The 19,651-nt window shown below is 31.3% G+C and overlaps 1 protein-coding gene across 1 annotated transcript; it reads left to right on the top strand.

Annotated features, from left to right (window-relative positions):
- Window positions 1–490: 490 nt before the first annotated feature.
- LOC129941670 (SOX domain-containing protein dichaete) lies at window positions 491–2,466 on the top strand. The gene has a single exon (XM_056050363.1). The coding sequence runs from the start codon at window positions 930–932 to the stop codon at window positions 1,998–2,000; it is 1,071 nt and encodes a 356-aa protein (XP_055906338.1). The 5' UTR covers window positions 491–929; the 3' UTR covers window positions 2,001–2,466.
- Window positions 2,467–19,651: the final 17,185 nt, after the last annotated feature.

The raw sequence follows: 19,651 nt of genomic DNA, 5'->3' as shown, positions 1-19,651 counted from the left end.
TTGTATCTTTATTTTTCTCTTTCAGATACACGCTCTAACAATGAGGCCGAACACAACAGGAACAATCCCCGAACAGTGGTAGGCCATTTAAAAAGCCATTCTATCCGGGAATTGCTTGGCAAACACAAAGCCTCGGTGTGTGAGTGCGGAGTTTACAGTTGACACTGTACAGACAGAGCCACACACACAATTCCAACTCCAACACGCACACTCGTACCTTTCATAGATACTTCTTGTTTGCTTACCTGCTTTTGGGTAGGTTGTTTTTGTATCTGCATCTCTTTCGGCCAAAGCAAACCCAACCCTCAGCCCATCCCTGTCGCACTACTTCAACCTAAGAGGCAAAACGAGATGGATTCCCCTGCGCTACACACGAATACGCTTACCTGAGCTGGTGTGGAGTATCTGTGTGAATGCGTGTAAAAGATACAAAACAGGAAAAAAAAGATAAAACCTAAGTCATTCAACCAACTCAGTGATCGTGTCAGAATCAATTATTCCACAGTCAAGTCAGTCACTGAGATACATTTGTCGAGTTAAGTTGTTCTCGTTTGTTTTGCTTTCTCTTATTCGATAATAAAAATAGAAAAAAAGATAAACTGAACGAAAATAAAATAGAAACATTAATCATATACCCGATAAGTTTGTTTTGTATCTAAAGATTGTGAACATAAACATTTTGATTACATCTACCTATCTACGAATTTTGTGCGTGATGATAAACTGTATTGATTGAATCTAGTGCCTATATCTATAGGTAATCCCATACCATACCAAGTGATTGATTAATTTTGTGTTTTCTCTGTTGAGTGGAAAGATACAATATCTATCTCTGGAACTATACAAGTGAACGAAAAAGTATCCCATAAATACATATATTTTAATTAACCCGGTTGTTTTTTAACTCACGCAAAATTTATCTATCGAGAATGGCAACCCTATCGTCGCATCCACAGTATGGATTCCATCTGTCGAGCGGCGGTATGGACATGCCAACACCGGGCGACTATGCCCCCCAATCCGGACTCAGCCCCTCCGAAATGGATATCAAGCGAGTGATGCACTTCTCACAGGGCGGCAGTCTGGCGGCGATATCCGCTGCCATGGGTGGTTCTCCCGTCGGCGGCCACAGTGCCAATAATGGAGGAAATCCAATCATGGGCACAGCCAGCATGGGCAACCATCACATGGGCCTCTCGCAACAGAACCACTCGCCGAACTCGAGCACTGGCAGTATAAATGGCAGCGGCGGCGGCCACCATCCCACTTCGCCCGGCCAAGATGGACACATCAAGCGGCCGATGAATGCGTTTATGGTGTGGTCGCGACTTCAGCGGCGGCAAATCGCAAAAGACAATCCCAAGATGCACAACTCTGAGATCTCCAAGCGTTTGGGCGCCGAATGGAAACTCCTGGCCGAGACAGATAAACGACCCTTCATCGATGAGGCGAAACGTCTACGAGCTCTACACATGAAAGAACACCCCGACTACAAGTATCGCCCACGTCGCAAGCCCAAGAACCCCCTACATGCTGGTCCACAAGGCCTCCAGATGGGTCCCGGCGGCAATTCAAAGCAACAGATGAACGGCAGTTCGGCTGGTTCGTACAATCCCTTCCATCAGCTGCCTCCATACTTCGCCCCATCACACCACTTAGACCAGCCCTACCCAGTTCCCTATTTCGGCGGATTCGACCCACTCGCTCTGTCCAAGCTCCACCAGACACAAGCCGCAGCGGCGGCAGCTGCCTCAAATCAATCCCAGCACCACCTCGAAGCGCAAAAAGCCCCCCAACTACCACCCACCACCTTGAGCTCGTTCTACTCCGGCATCTACAGCGGCATGTCCGCTCCCTCGCTGTATGCGGCGCATACAAACGGACTCTACAACACCTCAACAGCCTCCTCACCTGGATCCAGTCCTGGCACCATGACGCCCAACAACATGGTCGATTCGATGGACAGTGCCCTCAGAAGACCGGTGCCGGTACTTTATTAAAAACACACTTCCCGAAAGTAGAAAAAACACCTCATCTCGTCTCGTCCCCTCGAAACTTTCGCTCTAATTTAGTACAACTTCAAAGGATTCTCATAAGGTCTTCAAACCTTTGTGCAAAAGTGATTATTGAATGTGGTTCTTCAAACAAAACAAAAATAATAAACAAAAATTATTTAAATTTAAGATCGTCGTCGTAGTTATATACAAAAACAAAAAATAGATACACGCGAGGAACAGTATTTTATTTATTAAATAAAATTATATATATAAATTAATTTGTTTTAAATGTGCATAGTTGTATAAGTTGATATATTATTACTAAACAAAAAATAGATTGTAAATTTAATTCATTTAAATTGTAAAAATTAGCAACACAAAATATGACTAAAAATTATACAAAAATTGTAAAATTCACACAAACAAATTCTTGTTCATTGTCAGCAAACAAATTTTAAAAAATTAACATTTCCATATTTAATATTTGTATAATCTTTCTGTATAACGTTTTTATTGTTTGTTATTATTATTTTATTTTTAATTTGATATTTTTTTCTGATTTTATTTTGGAAATAGAAGAAATAAATCTTTGTCAAAAAATTGTAAATATTATGGAAATTAAATTTTTAAATAAAAACAAAATAAAATAAATAAACTTTAATTAGATTTTAAGATTTATCTATACAAACAAAATAACAAAAAAAAAAAAAACACTATTATATAATGACAGAGATATTTATTATTATTAATTGATGGTGGAAAAAATATCAATTATTATTATTATCTAATTATTTAATAGAAAAACAGACAAAAATTGTAAATAAAGTTTTCTTTGTTTTTTATTGATACAAAAAAATCAATCGTGTTTTTAATGAAGGACTTTTGGGGTTTCTCGCTTTGAGTTCTTTGATGGTTCTTTAAAATTTTGAAATCTTCGGTTTCTTCTTCTTCAAAAAAAGTAGCCAACGTATTTACATGGAACTGTGGTAATTTTATTGTATTTGTTACGGCTATGGGGCGGAGTACAATATTGTTTAACAATCATCAGTTTTATGATTTTGACTTTGAATAAGCAACAAGTTGTTAAAAATATTAACATTTCCGATGAAGTTTATGGTTCTGTCATTTAATTTCATATCATAAAATTTCCAGGTAGGCCAAGGTCGAAAAGATTCAAGAAAAAGAAATTTTGTTGAGATGATGCAAACGTAGGTAGGTAAATATAGATCCAATCCAATAAAATTTAAATGGACCTTGGATGTAAATGAAGAAGTTTAACTTTTACTCTTTTTTTTCTCAACAAAGTTTATTGTAAAAAACATATTACCCACAGGTTGTTAAAATAAACTTATTGTTATGAATACTTAAATAGTTTTAACTTCTTTCAGAATAAAATTAAATGTTAAAAAAAGCTAAATTACTAAATTTTCGGTGTTGACTTTGGGGAAGCTCGAATGTTTTCAAATCTTTTGCCTAGTTTTTGTCGTTTGTTGAAAAAAATGTTTTAAATCCAAAATTGTAAATTTTGGAATACCTATTTACTCGTAGATATATTTCATTTACTTTTAGGGTCTTACTTGTGCATATACCGTACTGAAGACGATTTCTTTCACTATTGCTTAACTTAATGAAAACTTACAAGTTGACCAACTTTAGAGTTCATTACAACTCTAGAGTTAGAACGCAAGGTGAATTTTTTTTATTCACTAATTTATTCTAGTTTAAAATCGAAAGTTGGCCATAAAACGTGGTTTTATTAAAATAAAGAACTTATCAAGCGAAAATACTGTGTCCAAAAACACGGGGTTTAATTTTAACATGTTGTTCAATTACGCCAAAGATTAAAAAGAACATATATTAAATTATAGAATCGTTATTGTCACCATTCTCAAATTTTTTGGCAGTCACATACTGACTTTAAAGGTGGTGTACGCTGCACACGAATTCTTTGAAAACATTAATAGTATAGTATTTGAAAAATTTTTTTGATTTTATATTTGGTCTTTTCAATAGTTAAGCAGCCAAGTGAACATTTTGGGGAAGCACTCATTTTCCAACTTTATGTTCAGTTCAATGTGAAAAACTTGGCAAAGGAAGCCTGACTTTACTATAAAATTACACTTTTATTAAGAAACTTTGGGTTTCCAAATACATTTGTTTAGATATTTCATTCTTAACTGATTATGAAAGTCACAAGAAGCTGCATTATTTTTAAGAAAGTGTTTTGCTCTGTTTTTTTTTACAAAAATTACGTAGAGATTGTTTTATTTTTCTTCAACCAGTTAAAATAAGAAAACTGCAACTTCAATTCAAATATTCAAAAATTCTATTTGCTTCAAAATAATAAAACAAAAATCAATGTGTTTATGTTAAAACCCAAGTTTGTTTTTAAGCTTTCATATTTTTAAGAAATATACAAATCTAAGGATTAGTAACTCTATAGTTGGAAATCGACAGTTGAAAACATCAACTTTGGGTGAATAAAATTAAAATCACGAGTTGATAATACAAATTCTCAAGATATGTTCGACTTTGACTTAACAAAATCAGCTTAGTTTTATTGAAGTAAACATATTAGTTGAAGGTTGTCCTTGGTTGCAAACGCCTGAATAATTGTGGTACCCCTAGAAATTTGGAGTAGAAGATTTACATTTGCGAGCATGTACTCATATAAATTCAATAAAAACGCCTTTTAAAAATTTTCAGACGTGAAATTCAGTTTCAAATCATCAGTACGTTTGTTTTAAAGGTTTTTCGGCTAGTCTTTTTTTAGTTGTTTTTACTGGCAATGATTCACGATTTAAAAAAATTGAACTGATTAATGTCAGCAATAAAAAATATTTAAAACAAGACGAGTAAACATAAAATTTGAATGACATCTAGACTTATTGTTCAGAGCCTAATACTAAAGTATTGGAAACTAAACTGGAGAGCCTAAAAAGAATAGAAAATTCAGGATCAAAAAGCTTTTCGCAAAATTTAGTATTTTTTTGCGTAAAAACTGATAGCATAAAATACTGTGAATTACAATGAAACTTTCAGCGGGAAAAAAAATTACTCGTGGGTTTTTTTTTTTGTTTTAATTTTGTGGTGCGTATTTTTTGATTTAAAGAAAATACGGTACCAAATTAAATTCTATTAAAACTGCATCTTATACATTTTTTGTAAAGTGTTTAATTTTGTAAACAAATTTATAATATTTTCTTGTAGCTCAAATTGCAAAATATTGTGACTTTCGTGGAGCTATCAATTTCCAAAATTTTGTATCTTGACATTTTTTCCAATAAAATCAGTTCTCGCTCTGCAACGCATATAAGTAAAATATGATCAAAGATGTCTGTATTTAAGCTACAGAGAGGTTATTTCAATTTGTTTTTTATTTTATTACATGAAAAATAGAAAAACAGTAAAATTATACCAATTCAATTTGTTTTTAAATTTTAGTATTTGAATTTTTTGGCAATTATTTAACTTTATAAAAAAATCCAATTGCATAAACAGTTTTCTAAAGTACTTATAAAATGAAGCAGTTTTTAAATGCGGTTTTTAACCTTTTTCAAGTTTTTGAAGGAGCTTTAGAAAAACACAAGAAACGCATTATAAAACAATTCGAATAATAAAGTCACTTAAAATACTAAAAACGAATTTGAATTAATTTTTTTTTTAATATTTTGATCAGCCCACATTTTTATTTAATGTATGGAAAATACGTTTTTCACTTTGAATTTGAAGTTGTTCTTAAACAAGGTATAATTAATTTTAAAATTAAGCACTTGTAAGGTAAATTTTGTATTAAACTTATACACAGAACTAAAGGTAATACAGTTCCTATCCTTTTTTTCTAATTGCTCTTATTGTGTTTAAATTATATATTTATAAGGATATTTATAATATTTACAAGTTAACAAGTTAACAGGTAAAATAGATGTTATTTTAAATTTTGTACAAGGTGAAGTTAAATAAATATTACACTTTATTAAATAATATATTAAAAAGAAGAGATCTTATATAGGAGAGAAACACAAGCTCTTTTAATGTTTTATTTTCATCAAAACTATGATAAGAAATATCAAATCCAAAAAATGTACAACGGAAACATTGTTCCATTTTTTTTATTTATTAATTTGGTCCTTTACATTTATGTACAGTACAAAAATACAAATTAATAGAAAAAAGTGCGTACACGTACATGCCTAAGAGAACCAGATTTTAAAGTCCTTTTTAGTGTAAAACTTTAGTAATGTGGCCAATATATGGGGAACTTGTTATTTTGTTTAAATATTAAAAATATTAAAGTTGCACGAAATCAATACAGTTATAATTCTTAAAACATTTAAAGTTATAACTTGAAATATTATCTAAAGACTCTGTTTAAAAAAAGGTTGTTTCAAAAATTTAAATGCAATGATTTTTTAAAAATGTCTTTAGAACTTTTTTTTAAATTATATTTTATGTATAATATTTTTCAGTTTTAGTTTAAAAATAATTCAAGAATGCAGTTACCTAGAGCTTACATTTCACATTTTAATTTCTTAAAAAATTATGACCCGTTTTTTTTAATCCAAAACAAATTTTGTTTATGTTGTTGGTTATAAAATATTCTAAATGAGACCTTGTGCATAAAGAAATTATTGAAACCAGCTTATGAGCTCCTGAGACAGTTAAAAAAATAACGGATCTTAAGGGGGTAGGGAGATGTGGAGCTACACTTCTGGAACAATACGAAAATATGTTTTTTTAATGAAAGAAGCTAAACTAAGGAGTAGAGAAAAAATCTCTCGGGTAATTTTTAAGGAAAAAATACAAATTTTCCAATTGGTTTTGGAAAGTAAAAAAACTCTTCACGCGAATCTGCTTGAAACCTTAATTTCCAAGTAAGCTCAACTGACCCAATCGAACCAGAGAGACAGATTGGCGGAATCGGGGTTACCCACTTTTTTCGACTTCTCTACCAACGTTGTGTCATGTTTGATTAAAACCTCGAGTTCGAAATTTTTTATGATTATTCCCCGAAAAAATGTTTTACATATCACTTTAGAAAATTTAAAAGTAAAATATTTTTTAACTTTGACCAAGTTAAGAAAATTAAAATAAAATTTGCTAAACCAAACCTGGATACGATACTGAGTTTTATCCTATTATTTTGAAGAAATCTAACATTAAGAAGCTTTATTTCTATCGTTAAAATATGCAAAAAAGAAAGTTGTTGAAAAAGTATTTGTATAGTTTTTAAAAAATCTATTGATTTGGTTTGTATGATATAAAAATGTTTTTTAAATGTATCTTAATTTGGAACATTAAAAAATAATTTACTCTGGATATATCAACTTTAAATAAATTTTGTTATACAGATAATAATGCAGAAAGTTGCAGAACAAAATTGAGTGGCTGGTTTTATTAACAAAGCAATTTAAAAATTGTGAACATTTTGGCTAACCCAACATATCTCAGGAACCAATAATGCTAGCGACTTGAATTAAATTTTGCATTAGATATTGTAACGACTTACGTGATACTAAACTAGCATAATTTTTGGAAAACATCCAATTAACAGGTTTTTATTAATCAAAAAATCTGTATAAAATAATTGTCACCTCGAATATTTCATGAACAATAGTTGATTTACTCTACAAAATTTTATGCAACGAAGAATAACGTTTTTAATGTCTTGTAAAATTTTAAGAAAAATCGAATTATTAGTTTTTTTTTACAAAAAATAAAAACCTAAACAAAACATTAAAATTTTTCCAAATGTTGACAACAATTTTTTTTACTTATACTTACTTACTTAGGCCCTGTTAAGTCCGTTTTTGCTTTGCCGATGCGGCAGATAACGTCTTGTTCGGCTCCGCCCTAGTTGGAGACGATACTTTCAATGTACTAAAAGCTCTCTACTTTTTCCAGCGGTTGCCAGGAAACATTTATTTAGGAGGATGGTCGGGTTCCGAGGCTGATCATTTTTGTTTTGTCGGAATTAAGTCCATTGGATCCCTCCACTATCTGACAGAGCTGCGCGCAGCACATAGCTTATCACCAACAAAAACAATATTGGCGATAGAATACAGCTCTGTCTGACTTCGCTATGGATTTTAAAATCATCTGACAACCTACCATCTTGCAGAACGTGACACTTAGATCCATCATATGTTCCTTTAACAAAGCAATTAGTTTTTCTGGGATTCATCACTTCCATAAAGCTTACCAGATATATTCCTTATTAAGGCTATCAAAGGCATTCTCGAAGTCGATGAAGAGCAGATGTAGTGGTGATCGATATTCAATAATGATGTTGATATAATCAATACAGGAGGATGCAGCGAAAATATTGTTGGTAATTTTAAATTGTCTTAGAATAATTCTACTGACAACTTTTTTTAACAAACACGAGACCTACAAACCTTTTAAGCAAGATAAATCAGCAGACGGGACGAAAAGTTATCAGCATGGGTCGCATCCCAACCATCTGTGCGCTTATAATAATTAGAGTGTTAATTAAGTAGTCTTCTTGAGGGTTTATAACTTTTAAAGTGATAACTGTTTTAACTTCAAAAGTGATTATATTTTCCAAGCCGTTCATAATATAGTGCATTGAAAGTATTAATGAAAAACTATATTTGAAAGCCATATTGGCAATTGAACAACTAAATGCAATGATAATTTAAGACATTTTTCCGATCAGCGTATGGACAGTGGTAACAAATTTCTTTCAGCGGTGTAGCCAAAAATGTCCATCATCTGAAAAACAACTCCATTCAGATATAAAATCTGTTATCATATTTTGAATGTTAAAATTGTTGATTTTTAGGGTTTCAAGAGGACTAGAATTAAGTCTTTCTCCCCCTCGTTAATAACTGGGCTATAAAGTTAAAGTTTTTCGAGTTAAAAAATGTTTAAAAATTTACTCTAGTAGACATTGTACAAAATTTATTGCCCAAGTTTAAGAACCATGTGTAATTTTTCTTTCAAGAAACTTTAATTATAACACATCATGCTTTATTCTTTTAAATTTTTTTTTACATATCTACCCAGCCTCTTAGACCATTGAAAATCGAAATTTTTGAAAATATGAGACACCCTTATAATACAGTTGAAATACAAAACACTAACCATCATTGCACAATTATATGACGTTAGGTCATAAAGCCTTAACTTTTTTCCAATTGATTAGAAATATATCTTTTCTCAACGATTCAATTTAAGGATTAAATAAAATTGATCTTCATTTTGATCTAAACCGATTTATTAAAAAAGCAAATATAAAATCCTTTCTTAAAAGAAATATTTCGTACTTTATTTTATTGTTGTCAAACTACAAACAAAAAATGAACATAAATCGCAAAAGAATAGAGAATTTCCGTTTAAAAATTGGAACATGCCAGGATTATAGCTTCTGGGATCAGAAAGTGTATTTAGGAAGAAACATATTGCTTATAAAGGATCAATCATTTGTCTCGTGTGCTCCAGATGATGTACGTTTGAACACATACCATAGATTGATCCTCTAAAAAAATTTAAGAAAGATGTTTGTTTGTTTATTGTTAAAGAATTGCAGGTGAAAGTGGTTTTAGTATATTTTTATAATTTAACAATCAAAGAAAAATATATAAAGGAGTAACTTTTTTTTCGTAACAAAAATCGTCTTACAATAAAATTTAAGCCTTTCAATAATGTTTTTAGGCACGTAAACAATAAATTAAACTTTTTTTTTTTCTGTTGAACTCAATTCAATCTTAATTCTTGGAAATCCGCAACTTACTAGACTGATGTTTAAGCAGCTGGCAAAGAAAACAAACATAACAACACCCTTTATGATATAAAAACGCAATAAGGTTTGAAAAAAAATAATAAATTATACTTTTTTTCAAAACCCAAGCAGAGATAAGCCCTGAAGTAAGCCATTCCATCAGCAGTGAATTTAGACATCAGATTGATGATAATTTCTTTAAAATTATGAATATTTTCATTTAATTTAATTAAAAAATCAAAAAATCATCATAATTTTCCATATGAATAGAACACTCTAGCAGGAAATAGTTTTATTATACAAATTAGCTCATTTTTCGAAAAGCCCTTAGCGTCGTCGCATGGAGAAGATGATAAATACGACTCATCAAAAGTTCGATACAATTTGTCAACATTATTGACATCGACTCTGTAAACATGTCAAGTAAATTGTAACTTGATTGTTGTGAGTTAGAGGCCGATGTTTGTATCGGAAAGATACCAAAGATACTCATAAAGATGGAAGATAGTTTTTTTTTTCTTAATCCGAATTTATTGCGACGCAACCTCTAGACTTGGGTCTTATTTCAAATATATGCATACTTGGAATTAGATGTTTGATATTTAGTTAGCTTGTTCGATTTGAGGTGAGCTTCTTAGGTGGCTGAGGAAACCTATCTATCATAGGAGAGGTGTGAGTATGCTAGAGCGGTTTTTATTGTCTTTGTTCTTTTCCATTTTTCAATTTTTCTATGAACAATATGTCAGTTTTGAAAAATATTTGTCAAGCACCATAGTTCTTCGTCTTTTCATCGTTATTTTTCTATTATAGTTGTTTAGATAGTAACAGCTTTAATAATACAAAACTGTCTTGACGGTCGGGTCGGTCGTTTTAGTTATTCCGCCTTTGTATCTAGGCGTGTTTTTATTTTTAAAATACAAACAACTACAATAAATGTCTGAGTAGATAGTTTAAACAACGACGCGCCACATAAACAATTGTGCAAATATTCTATGGGTTTTTGATATGGGGCCATACGAGTAGCGAGTAGCTGGTAGGCAATATCCAATTATATGAAAATAGAAATCAGTAAGAAATTAGAAATAGAATAGAGGTTTACTTTTTTGTTTTGTTTTTCTTAGAATAAAACTTTTTATTTGCGCATAATTAATTAACATTAATGTTGAAAAACAATTTCATTAAATAAAATAGACGCAGTTTTACAGCAGTTGTCAAGCTAATGGTTTAATTATAATGCGGAAATAACACGAAATCGGCTGACACTAAATTGACAGATGTATGTATGTCAAAATATTTGATCACAAAACAATACAAACAACAAAATATTCTTTTTAACTGAAATTTTGGAATGTTTCTTTGGGCAAATATAATTTGATCTGTTTTTGATAGTTGGCGGAAAATGTGTCTGTTTTGCTAAATACATATTTTGACAACATGGATTTTTGATTAATGATAAATTAATGAAAATACATACGTTGTTTTGTTATTGATGTAATCGGTTCTTTATATCTTTTATTTGTTTGCTGTAATTCAATATTATATATTTTTTTGTTTTAGAAAAGATCAAAGCGGTTAACATGTTGTGGTAAAAGCTAAACACATATCGGCAATTTTTAAAAGAAAATTTGACTTTGTGAAAGAAGCTGATTTTTCTAGCAAAACACAAGGTGACATAACCTGATATGTGTAAACAGAATTTAGAAAACATAGATATTGGTTATGAAATAAATAAATAAACAAATAAGAAATGCGTATACGCCAGAGTGTACCGCAACTGAATTGATTTTTAAAAACATTTATGTGAGTCATACCTTGTAAATTCTTTGATATTATTTGGCTTAAAATATATAAACAATGTAATCATTCTTTTGAACTTACAACTAAAAGTACAATACAATCTCATTATTACAACCAAATTTTTCCTTTTGGAAATTTAAAGATTCTAAAATATTTGACAATATTTTGCAATATTTTAGCAACTGTTACATACTTCTTTTTTTACATAGTTTGATCTGCTATAAACAGTTCTAAGGGCAAATTTCTTCTTTAGCTAGCCTGATTTAGATTGAAATAAAATCATCAAAGAAAAGATGGACATAAAATCTTTCCATTCAATACACCAGCTAAAAGACAGTACTGCAAATACTCTCTGTGGCCACAAAGATATTGGTGATTTTTCAAGGGAACCTTTTTTTATAATCATCGAAAACTAAAAGTGTTTTGTATTCATTTAATTTGCCAAAGACACAGTGTGAGCATTAGGAAAAGAGCTAAGGGATAGATAGGAGGTGTCGGTGTACATTGATTTTTAATTCCTGAACATTGCAATGATAGGTGGCAAGGCATTCCACATTCGCGTAGTTCGGCTATAAAATGAATCTCTGTATTTCATAGTACGGTCGAAGTTGGGCTCATGGGTAAACTGATGGGTATTTCTAGAAGAGCGGGTATTACAAGTAAATTGTTTAAGGGGAGGAATGCAACTGGCTATTTTACTAGAGCATAGTACGTTTAAATAACGGTAAAAAAGCGTGAGACAAGAAACTTTACGACGATGTTCGAGTGACGTAATCGAGTTGATGATGTTCATGTCACCAATTAATTTAAAAGCTCTTTTTTAAATACTCTCCAAGAGGCTTAAATAAGTTACTGGAGCATATATTCAAGTTTTGGACGTACATACATATATAGGTTTTGTAGATTGTAGCCAGATCAGACGGAGAGAAAAATTTCTTGCTTCGTCTCAAAAACCCTGGACATCTTACGGCATTTTTGGCGACATCGAGTATGTGATCGCTCCACAAAAGGTGGTTGCTGATGCACATTCGAATGATGTCTAGATTTTCAGTTTAGTTGATGCAAGTGCCACTGATGGATAGTGGCAAGGAGGGTATATCTTGCTTTAACAATAGAAGACAGCATTGGATTTTCAAAGCATTGAATTCCACACGGTTTTTTATTCCCCATAGTACAATACTGTGTAGGTTGAAATTCAATGAGCTAATCATATTTCGCCGTTGCAATTCCACATGTGAGTTTTTAAACGAATATGAAAAGCAAAGAGTGCTATCGTCAGCAAATAAATGTATTGGATTAGAAGTAGAAGACAGGAGATCATTTATAAAAAAGACGAATAGTGTTGGAGACAAAAAGGAGCCCTGGGGCACACCAGTATTTATTTTATGGTTTCCAGACTTGAATCCGTCCAAAAAAACTTGAATTGAGCGGTTCGAAAGAAAATTTCTAATCCAACGAAGAAGAAAATCGTCAATACCAAAAGTGCACATTTTTGATAAAAGAGCAAGATGCCAGACTTTATCAAATTCCTTTGAAATATCAAGTGCAATAATCTTACTTTCTCTAAAACGATGTAAAGATTTGTTCCACTGGTTGATAAGATGAACTAACAGATTACCAGTGGAGCTTTTGCTGTATTGCTGGTCATTAAGAGGCTTCCGTTCCTTAAGATAGTTCCCAAGCTGATAATTAATCAGCGTTTCCACGACCTTAGAAAGAAGGGACATTAGTGCTATCGGATGAAAAAGATAGAAAAGGTTTTTCTAGTGTGGAAGAGCACCTCTTCAGAATAATAGCGGGGATACCATCCGGACCAGTGAATTTATGAGTGTTGAGATCTTTAAGAACTCTCGCCACAGTACGAGTACAGAAATAGATTGGTCCCATAGAATCATTTACGGGCTCAAGAACTGGGGGAGCCATGACATGATACTATCTGGTAAGCTGGAATTTTATGCGAACTGCATTGCAAACAAGTTAGCTTTATCAATAGCTAACTAAAGGACAATTGACAAAAAGCGTAGGAACTTAGGATGAGGAAGAATTCCTATTATAGTAATTAGTAAACATAAATTTTAAGTCTAGTACAAAAACAAGGTCGGAAAAACTATATTCTCCTATATATATTCTCCTATATTCGCAAAATTTAATTTTTTTCTGCCCCATACCAAAAATTGATTTAGATCTTTTTATAGCTTTTTACAAATCTTGACAAAGGTCACTTCCTTGAGGTTCAACAGAATTGACTTTAAATTGACACGAAGGGTTACTCCAGAACATAATGCTATAATATCTTTCTTTTAGATTTGATGAAATTCACATAATGAAGTCAAATTTTACTGAATTTATTATTTAGTATTTCATGACTTAATTTGTCAAATGCTTTGCTAAAATCTGTAAAGATGCAATTGACTTGAGAGCGGTTTTCGAATTCCTCCTAACAAGAAGAAGAGAATGTTAATAGAACGTTGTTCACAAACCCATAATGAATTTAAACAGAACTAGGACTGAAACATTCATTTAGCATTAAAATATTGTCACATACATATTTATAAAGGCCCTTTTTTGTATGTTGGGAAAAATAAGAGAAGAGATAATTGCAGAAGAAAAACTTTAAAATATTTAAACATGGACGAAATTCACCCTGAAGATGTCTTGAAGAATTTAGAAAATGGATACTAGCTGGATTTCAGTCAAACTACGTTCATTTTACATCACACTCAGTATAAGAATTGAGCCTACAAAAAGTTGAAATAAGTCACAAATTGTATTTAAATTCTTAGTCTAATATGTATTTATTAACTTCCGACGTTAGCGATGATTTTTTCGTCGTCCATAGATATCGACTTCAAATACATTTTGTATGCAGATAATAATGCTGAAAGATACAGAAAATTTGCGTGGGTGTTTCTTTACCATAAAATTTAATTAAAGGCTATCCTTAAATATCTTACGAACCAATAACGCGAGAGACTTTAATTAAATTTTATATTATGTGGTAAAAAATACAATTAACGGTTTTTTTTTATTTGTTACCTCGAAATTTGTACGAATAAAAAATGATTTTATCTCCAAAAAAATTTTGTGCAACGAAAAATAACGTTTTTAACATGTGGTAACATTTTGGAAAAAAATCGAATTGACAAATAATAACTCAAATAACTTTTCAAAAATTTGAGATTATGGCTTCCAACGTATTTGATCTTAACAATAGGTACGATTTTGATCGAAGTGACAGTTTTTTTTTTACAAACAAAAAAATAATAAGAGTTAGTAAAAATTGATTTTCGGCTTATATAACTTTTCAAAACTTTGATACATTTGCTTTAAAATGATTTTATTTTTTAAAAAATATTGTTGTCAACATTAAGCTACATTTTGAGAAAAATCGAAGTGACAGTTTTTTTTACAAAAAAATAAAAACCTAACAAAAATTAACAAAAGTTCGTAAAAATTGATTTTTGATTCAAATATCTTTTCGAACATTTAAGATATTGGCTTCAAGCTAATTTTATCTTTTAAAAACTATTGTTGTCAACATTCTGTTAAATTTTGATAAAAATCGAACTGACAGTGTTTTTACAAAAAAAAAGTTGGTAAACATTGATTTTCAACTCAAATATCATTTCAAAAATTAAAAATATGGACTGCAAACTTATTTTTTCTCACATGAAATATTGTTTTTGACATTCAGTAAATTTGTTATAAAAATGCAACTGTCAGTTTTGTCACACAAATTTAAAATCTACAACAAATAATTCAAATGCTACTAAAGTTGGTAAAAATTGATTAAGGACTAAAAATCTCGTTTAATCAAACTCTTTCATCATATGCAAAATATTGTTGGTAATTTTTGAAATTGTTAAGAATAATTTAACGGAGATTTTTCTTACAAACACGAAAACCTAAAAACTTTTAAACAAGACAAATCGACAAACGGTATGTTAAGTTATCAGTGTGGGTAGCTCCCAGGCTCTTTTTCAAATTTTGATTTCAACGTTTAATGAAAAAAGAACAAAACAATTGGAAAATTTTTAGAAAAGTTCTAGCCTTTTAGCAGGAATTTATTGTGCTTTTTGAACATTTGCATCAATTTAAATATTATCGAAAGACTTTTAATATACAGTACTGAATTGTTAAATCAATCTTAATAAAATCTTGGTTCTCAAACATTTTAACCAAATTTTTAAAAAAATATACCATATAATATATCAATAAACATGACTTTAGCAATATGAAATTCTGGAATCTAACTGGATGTAAACTATACTCTTTATCTTTTTATACCTTTGTTTATTTCCACCGTCTGCACCTTGTCAAATTTAAGAGCACCTGGTATTGCGCAATTATCCAAAACGAATTCTATAGTTAAAAATCTCAAACGCTTTGGGTTTTTGTTGCCGAATGTTTTGGAAACAAACAACATAGATGACAGTTACAAACGATTATTTAAAGTATCGAATTGCTTTAAAAAATTGTTTTGAAGTCCTTATATCCTTGATGCTGTTCATTGATGTTCACATATCAAGCGAGGCCAACAGAGGTTCCTCCTGATTTTTTTTTTATTTTCAAAAAAATTCGTTTCAGTGTTTAAGTGACAAATTGTTTTTGCAAATTTTTGTTGTCTTCCACATAAAACCATAAAACAAGCCATTCTTTTAAAAAATCCGACTCGTAGAAGAAGTTACTAAATCCATATATTCAAAATCATTAACCATGAAAGAAGGCGCACAGAGCTATAGAAATGTGTAGGTAGGTAGATATAGGTAAGGTAACTTCTGCATACATCCTATCCATGCATGATTTGTGCAGACTTGGACCTCTTTGGACATCTGGACACCCTGCAGCGATGCAAATTGCTACTGAAATTGAAATTTATTGAATGACATGTATCTGGGGAATGGTAAATGATGTGTTCTTGTGTTTACGAGTTTAGAGTTAGAAATGTTGTTAACGTAAGTAAAACCAGTAAAACAGTTATACCACGCCACCGTCATTAATTGATGCGGTACCTCGAAGATATCTGAAGAAGTTAATGAATGTTCTGAATATAAAATAGCCACGTGGTTTGTGGGTTGCCTCAGTTGTATTTAAACATAAATATTTGTTGGAAACATTTTAAATTTATACGATCTTACGAGATATGTGTTTCATGCTTTTATTTGATTCAACTCTTACACATTTTATTTAAAAATTCTATCAGTAGAACTGAATCGATTAGCACGTCTCTATAAGATCACGAAATCTAAGATGTGGTTTATTCGCAAGAATAGAGCTATATGATCTTATTAATTGGTTACAATTACAAATAAGCTTAAATATGGTCGAAGTAAACTTGTTCTTTTTAATGCGAAAAATGGTAAGGACCCGGGTGACGATAGGATTCCATATACAAACACTTCGAAAACGCCACACCAACCTTTATTTCACAACTTTCAATGGTCTCTGGTGTACAACAAGGATTCCTTTTAAGTGCTTTTCTATTTGCACTTTTTATCATCTACTTGGAGGTCTGTACATCGCTGATTTGAAAGTAAATGCCCTTTTATGAATATGCTGATGACTCGGTATTACTTTCTGAATTTCTTGAAAATCTCCAACTAATAATAAATCGCCTAGATTATTATTGCGATAAATGGGGACTCTTCATTAATGTGGATAAATCAAAGATAATGGTGTCCTCGAGATCTGCACGTAACCACACTGCATACAATTGGCACTTTAATGGAAAACCTCTACATATTACTAATAAATACAAGTACCTGGAGTGATTTTAAATAAAACAATAGATTTTAAAAATCACGTTAATGTCAAAGCCAAGATTTCACAAAGTTTGTTAAATCTAGCCAGAAGGAACGTGTTTTCAAACCAGCAAATAGTATTATCTGCGAAATACAAGAAATTTGATGCTGCTATAAAAAGCTAGCTTTGCTATGCTGCCCAGGTATGGGAAATCAACGAATACGAGGAGATAGAAAAGTTTTACAGATGTTTTTTAAAGAAACTTTTTAATTTACCCCTAAAAACACCTAATTTTTCCTTGTATCTGGAAACAGAACTTCCAAAAATATTTACTAGCAAGCTTAAATTACAAGCAGACTACAATTTTAAGGTTTTATCCCATCATGATGACCAACTTACAAAACTAATGGCACTTTATGAGTTAAGAAACGAGGACTGGTGGATGTCGATATGGAAAGCTCTGGGAAACATGTGTGAAGAAGCAATATCGCTGAATTCACCAAATTGAAATCAAGCTAAAGAGCTTTTCCACAAAATCATACAAAGCTATGAAAAATTGGAACTCAATGCTCTTATGGAGGAAGCTCGAAAATCACAAAGCATGATTCTTTACTCACAACTGACCTTGAATCTTATGGAATCAAACTACTTTACTTTAATGATTCACTGAATTACATACAACGGCCGGCAGTGTTAATCAGTTTTGCACGCTATCTGATTTGAAAGCAAAAGAAGATTGCTCCCACTTCATGAGTATATGTCCCGTTTTTTGTGCCTACAGAAATGCAACTTTTGGAAAAAAAAATCTGTGACAATTCAAGAAACAGTAGAAGTGCTAAACGATTTTGAATGGATAGCATTTTATTCCATTTTTGATGTTAATATAACCGAATTTGTCTGAATTTATTTAGTTTTAATTTTTTTATCATTCATACCTAGAAAATTATTTATTTTGGTTTGCTAACCGAGTTGACGGCAATGCAAAGGGTTATGACTATGAGTAGCCTTATAATGATTAAACACAGTGAGAACAACTATTAAGGGAGGACAGGATTAGAAAGGAGATGCTGTATGCTGATGCACATTAGTTTTGAACGTCTACAACTGCACATTCTTGTAGTGCGGCTAAAGAAAGATTCCCTATACTTAAAACTACGTCCGAAATTGATCTCAATGGTAAACTGATGATCATTCCTAGAAGTACGGGTATTACGGTTGAATTGTTTGAGGGTCCTTCCAACGGTCTATTACACTAGAAATTTTTTGCTAAAAATATCGGTGTTCAAGAGAAGAAAATGTCTTAGTAAATCATCGATCGCCTATCATTTCAAAGCTCCTTTTTCAAATCTATCCAAAGGACTCAAGTACGTTATTGAGAATTGCACTCGAGTTAAGAACGAATAGAAGCTCTAAATTATAACCAGATGAGATAGGCTAAAAAACTACTTGCATGGTCTGAGATAACCTAAATTCGATTTTTTTGAGGACAGGCTTTAGAACAAAAGCGGGGATCCTTAAGTTCTCTGGCAAAGGTTCGATCTATACAATCGTTTACGCTTTCCATTACAGGATCAAGATGGCAGCATCAAATTAACAGCAAACTATGCTGCAGCAAAAACGGATTTATCAATCGCACCATTTTCTTCAAATGACCAGAGAATTTTACTGCCTTCGTGACCTTAGTTCACGACAAAGCAGTAATGTTCAACTTCATATAGGAATTTAATTTAATGGTTCTGATTTGTCGAATTGAACATTTTGACGTTTCTCGGCGTTAAAAGATTTTTAGAAAGATGTCTGTGCGTGCGTGTGTACGTACGTTCGCGAAGTTTTTTTTTGTCGTCCATAGCTCAAGAACCAGAAGAGATATCGACTTCAAATAAATTTTGGTATACAGATAACAATGCAGAAAGATGCAGAAAGTGCTCTCAAAAATGACAATAAATATTTGTTACCTCGAAAATTTTGCAAATAAAAAATGATTTTATCTCCAAAACACTTTTGTGCAACAAAAATGTCGTTTTTAACATGTGGTAAAATTCTGAGAAAAATCGAATTGAATGATACAATAAAAACTAAAAACTTAAAAAACACATTATTGGTAAAAATTGAATTTCGACTCTAATATCTTTTCAAAAATTTGAAATATTGGCTTTAAATTAATTTTATTTTATTAAAAAATATTGTTTTCAACATCCAGTAATTTTTTTTATAAAAATATAACAGCCAGTTTTTTCTAAAATCTACAAGAAATAATAGTAGACAAATTTTGTAAAAAATGATGTTCGGTTCTCGACACCTCGTAATTAATAGAAAACGTTGACTTCAAATTAATTGAATTCATCCAATTTATTTGTGCATATAAGAAATT

Source organism: Eupeodes corollae, chromosome 1, assembly GCF_945859685.1.
Source record: "Eupeodes corollae chromosome 1, idEupCoro1.1, whole genome shotgun sequence".
Classification (NCBI taxonomy): domain Eukaryota; kingdom Metazoa; phylum Arthropoda; class Insecta; order Diptera; family Syrphidae; genus Eupeodes; species Eupeodes corollae.
This window is presented reverse-complemented; position numbering and strand designations above follow the sequence as displayed.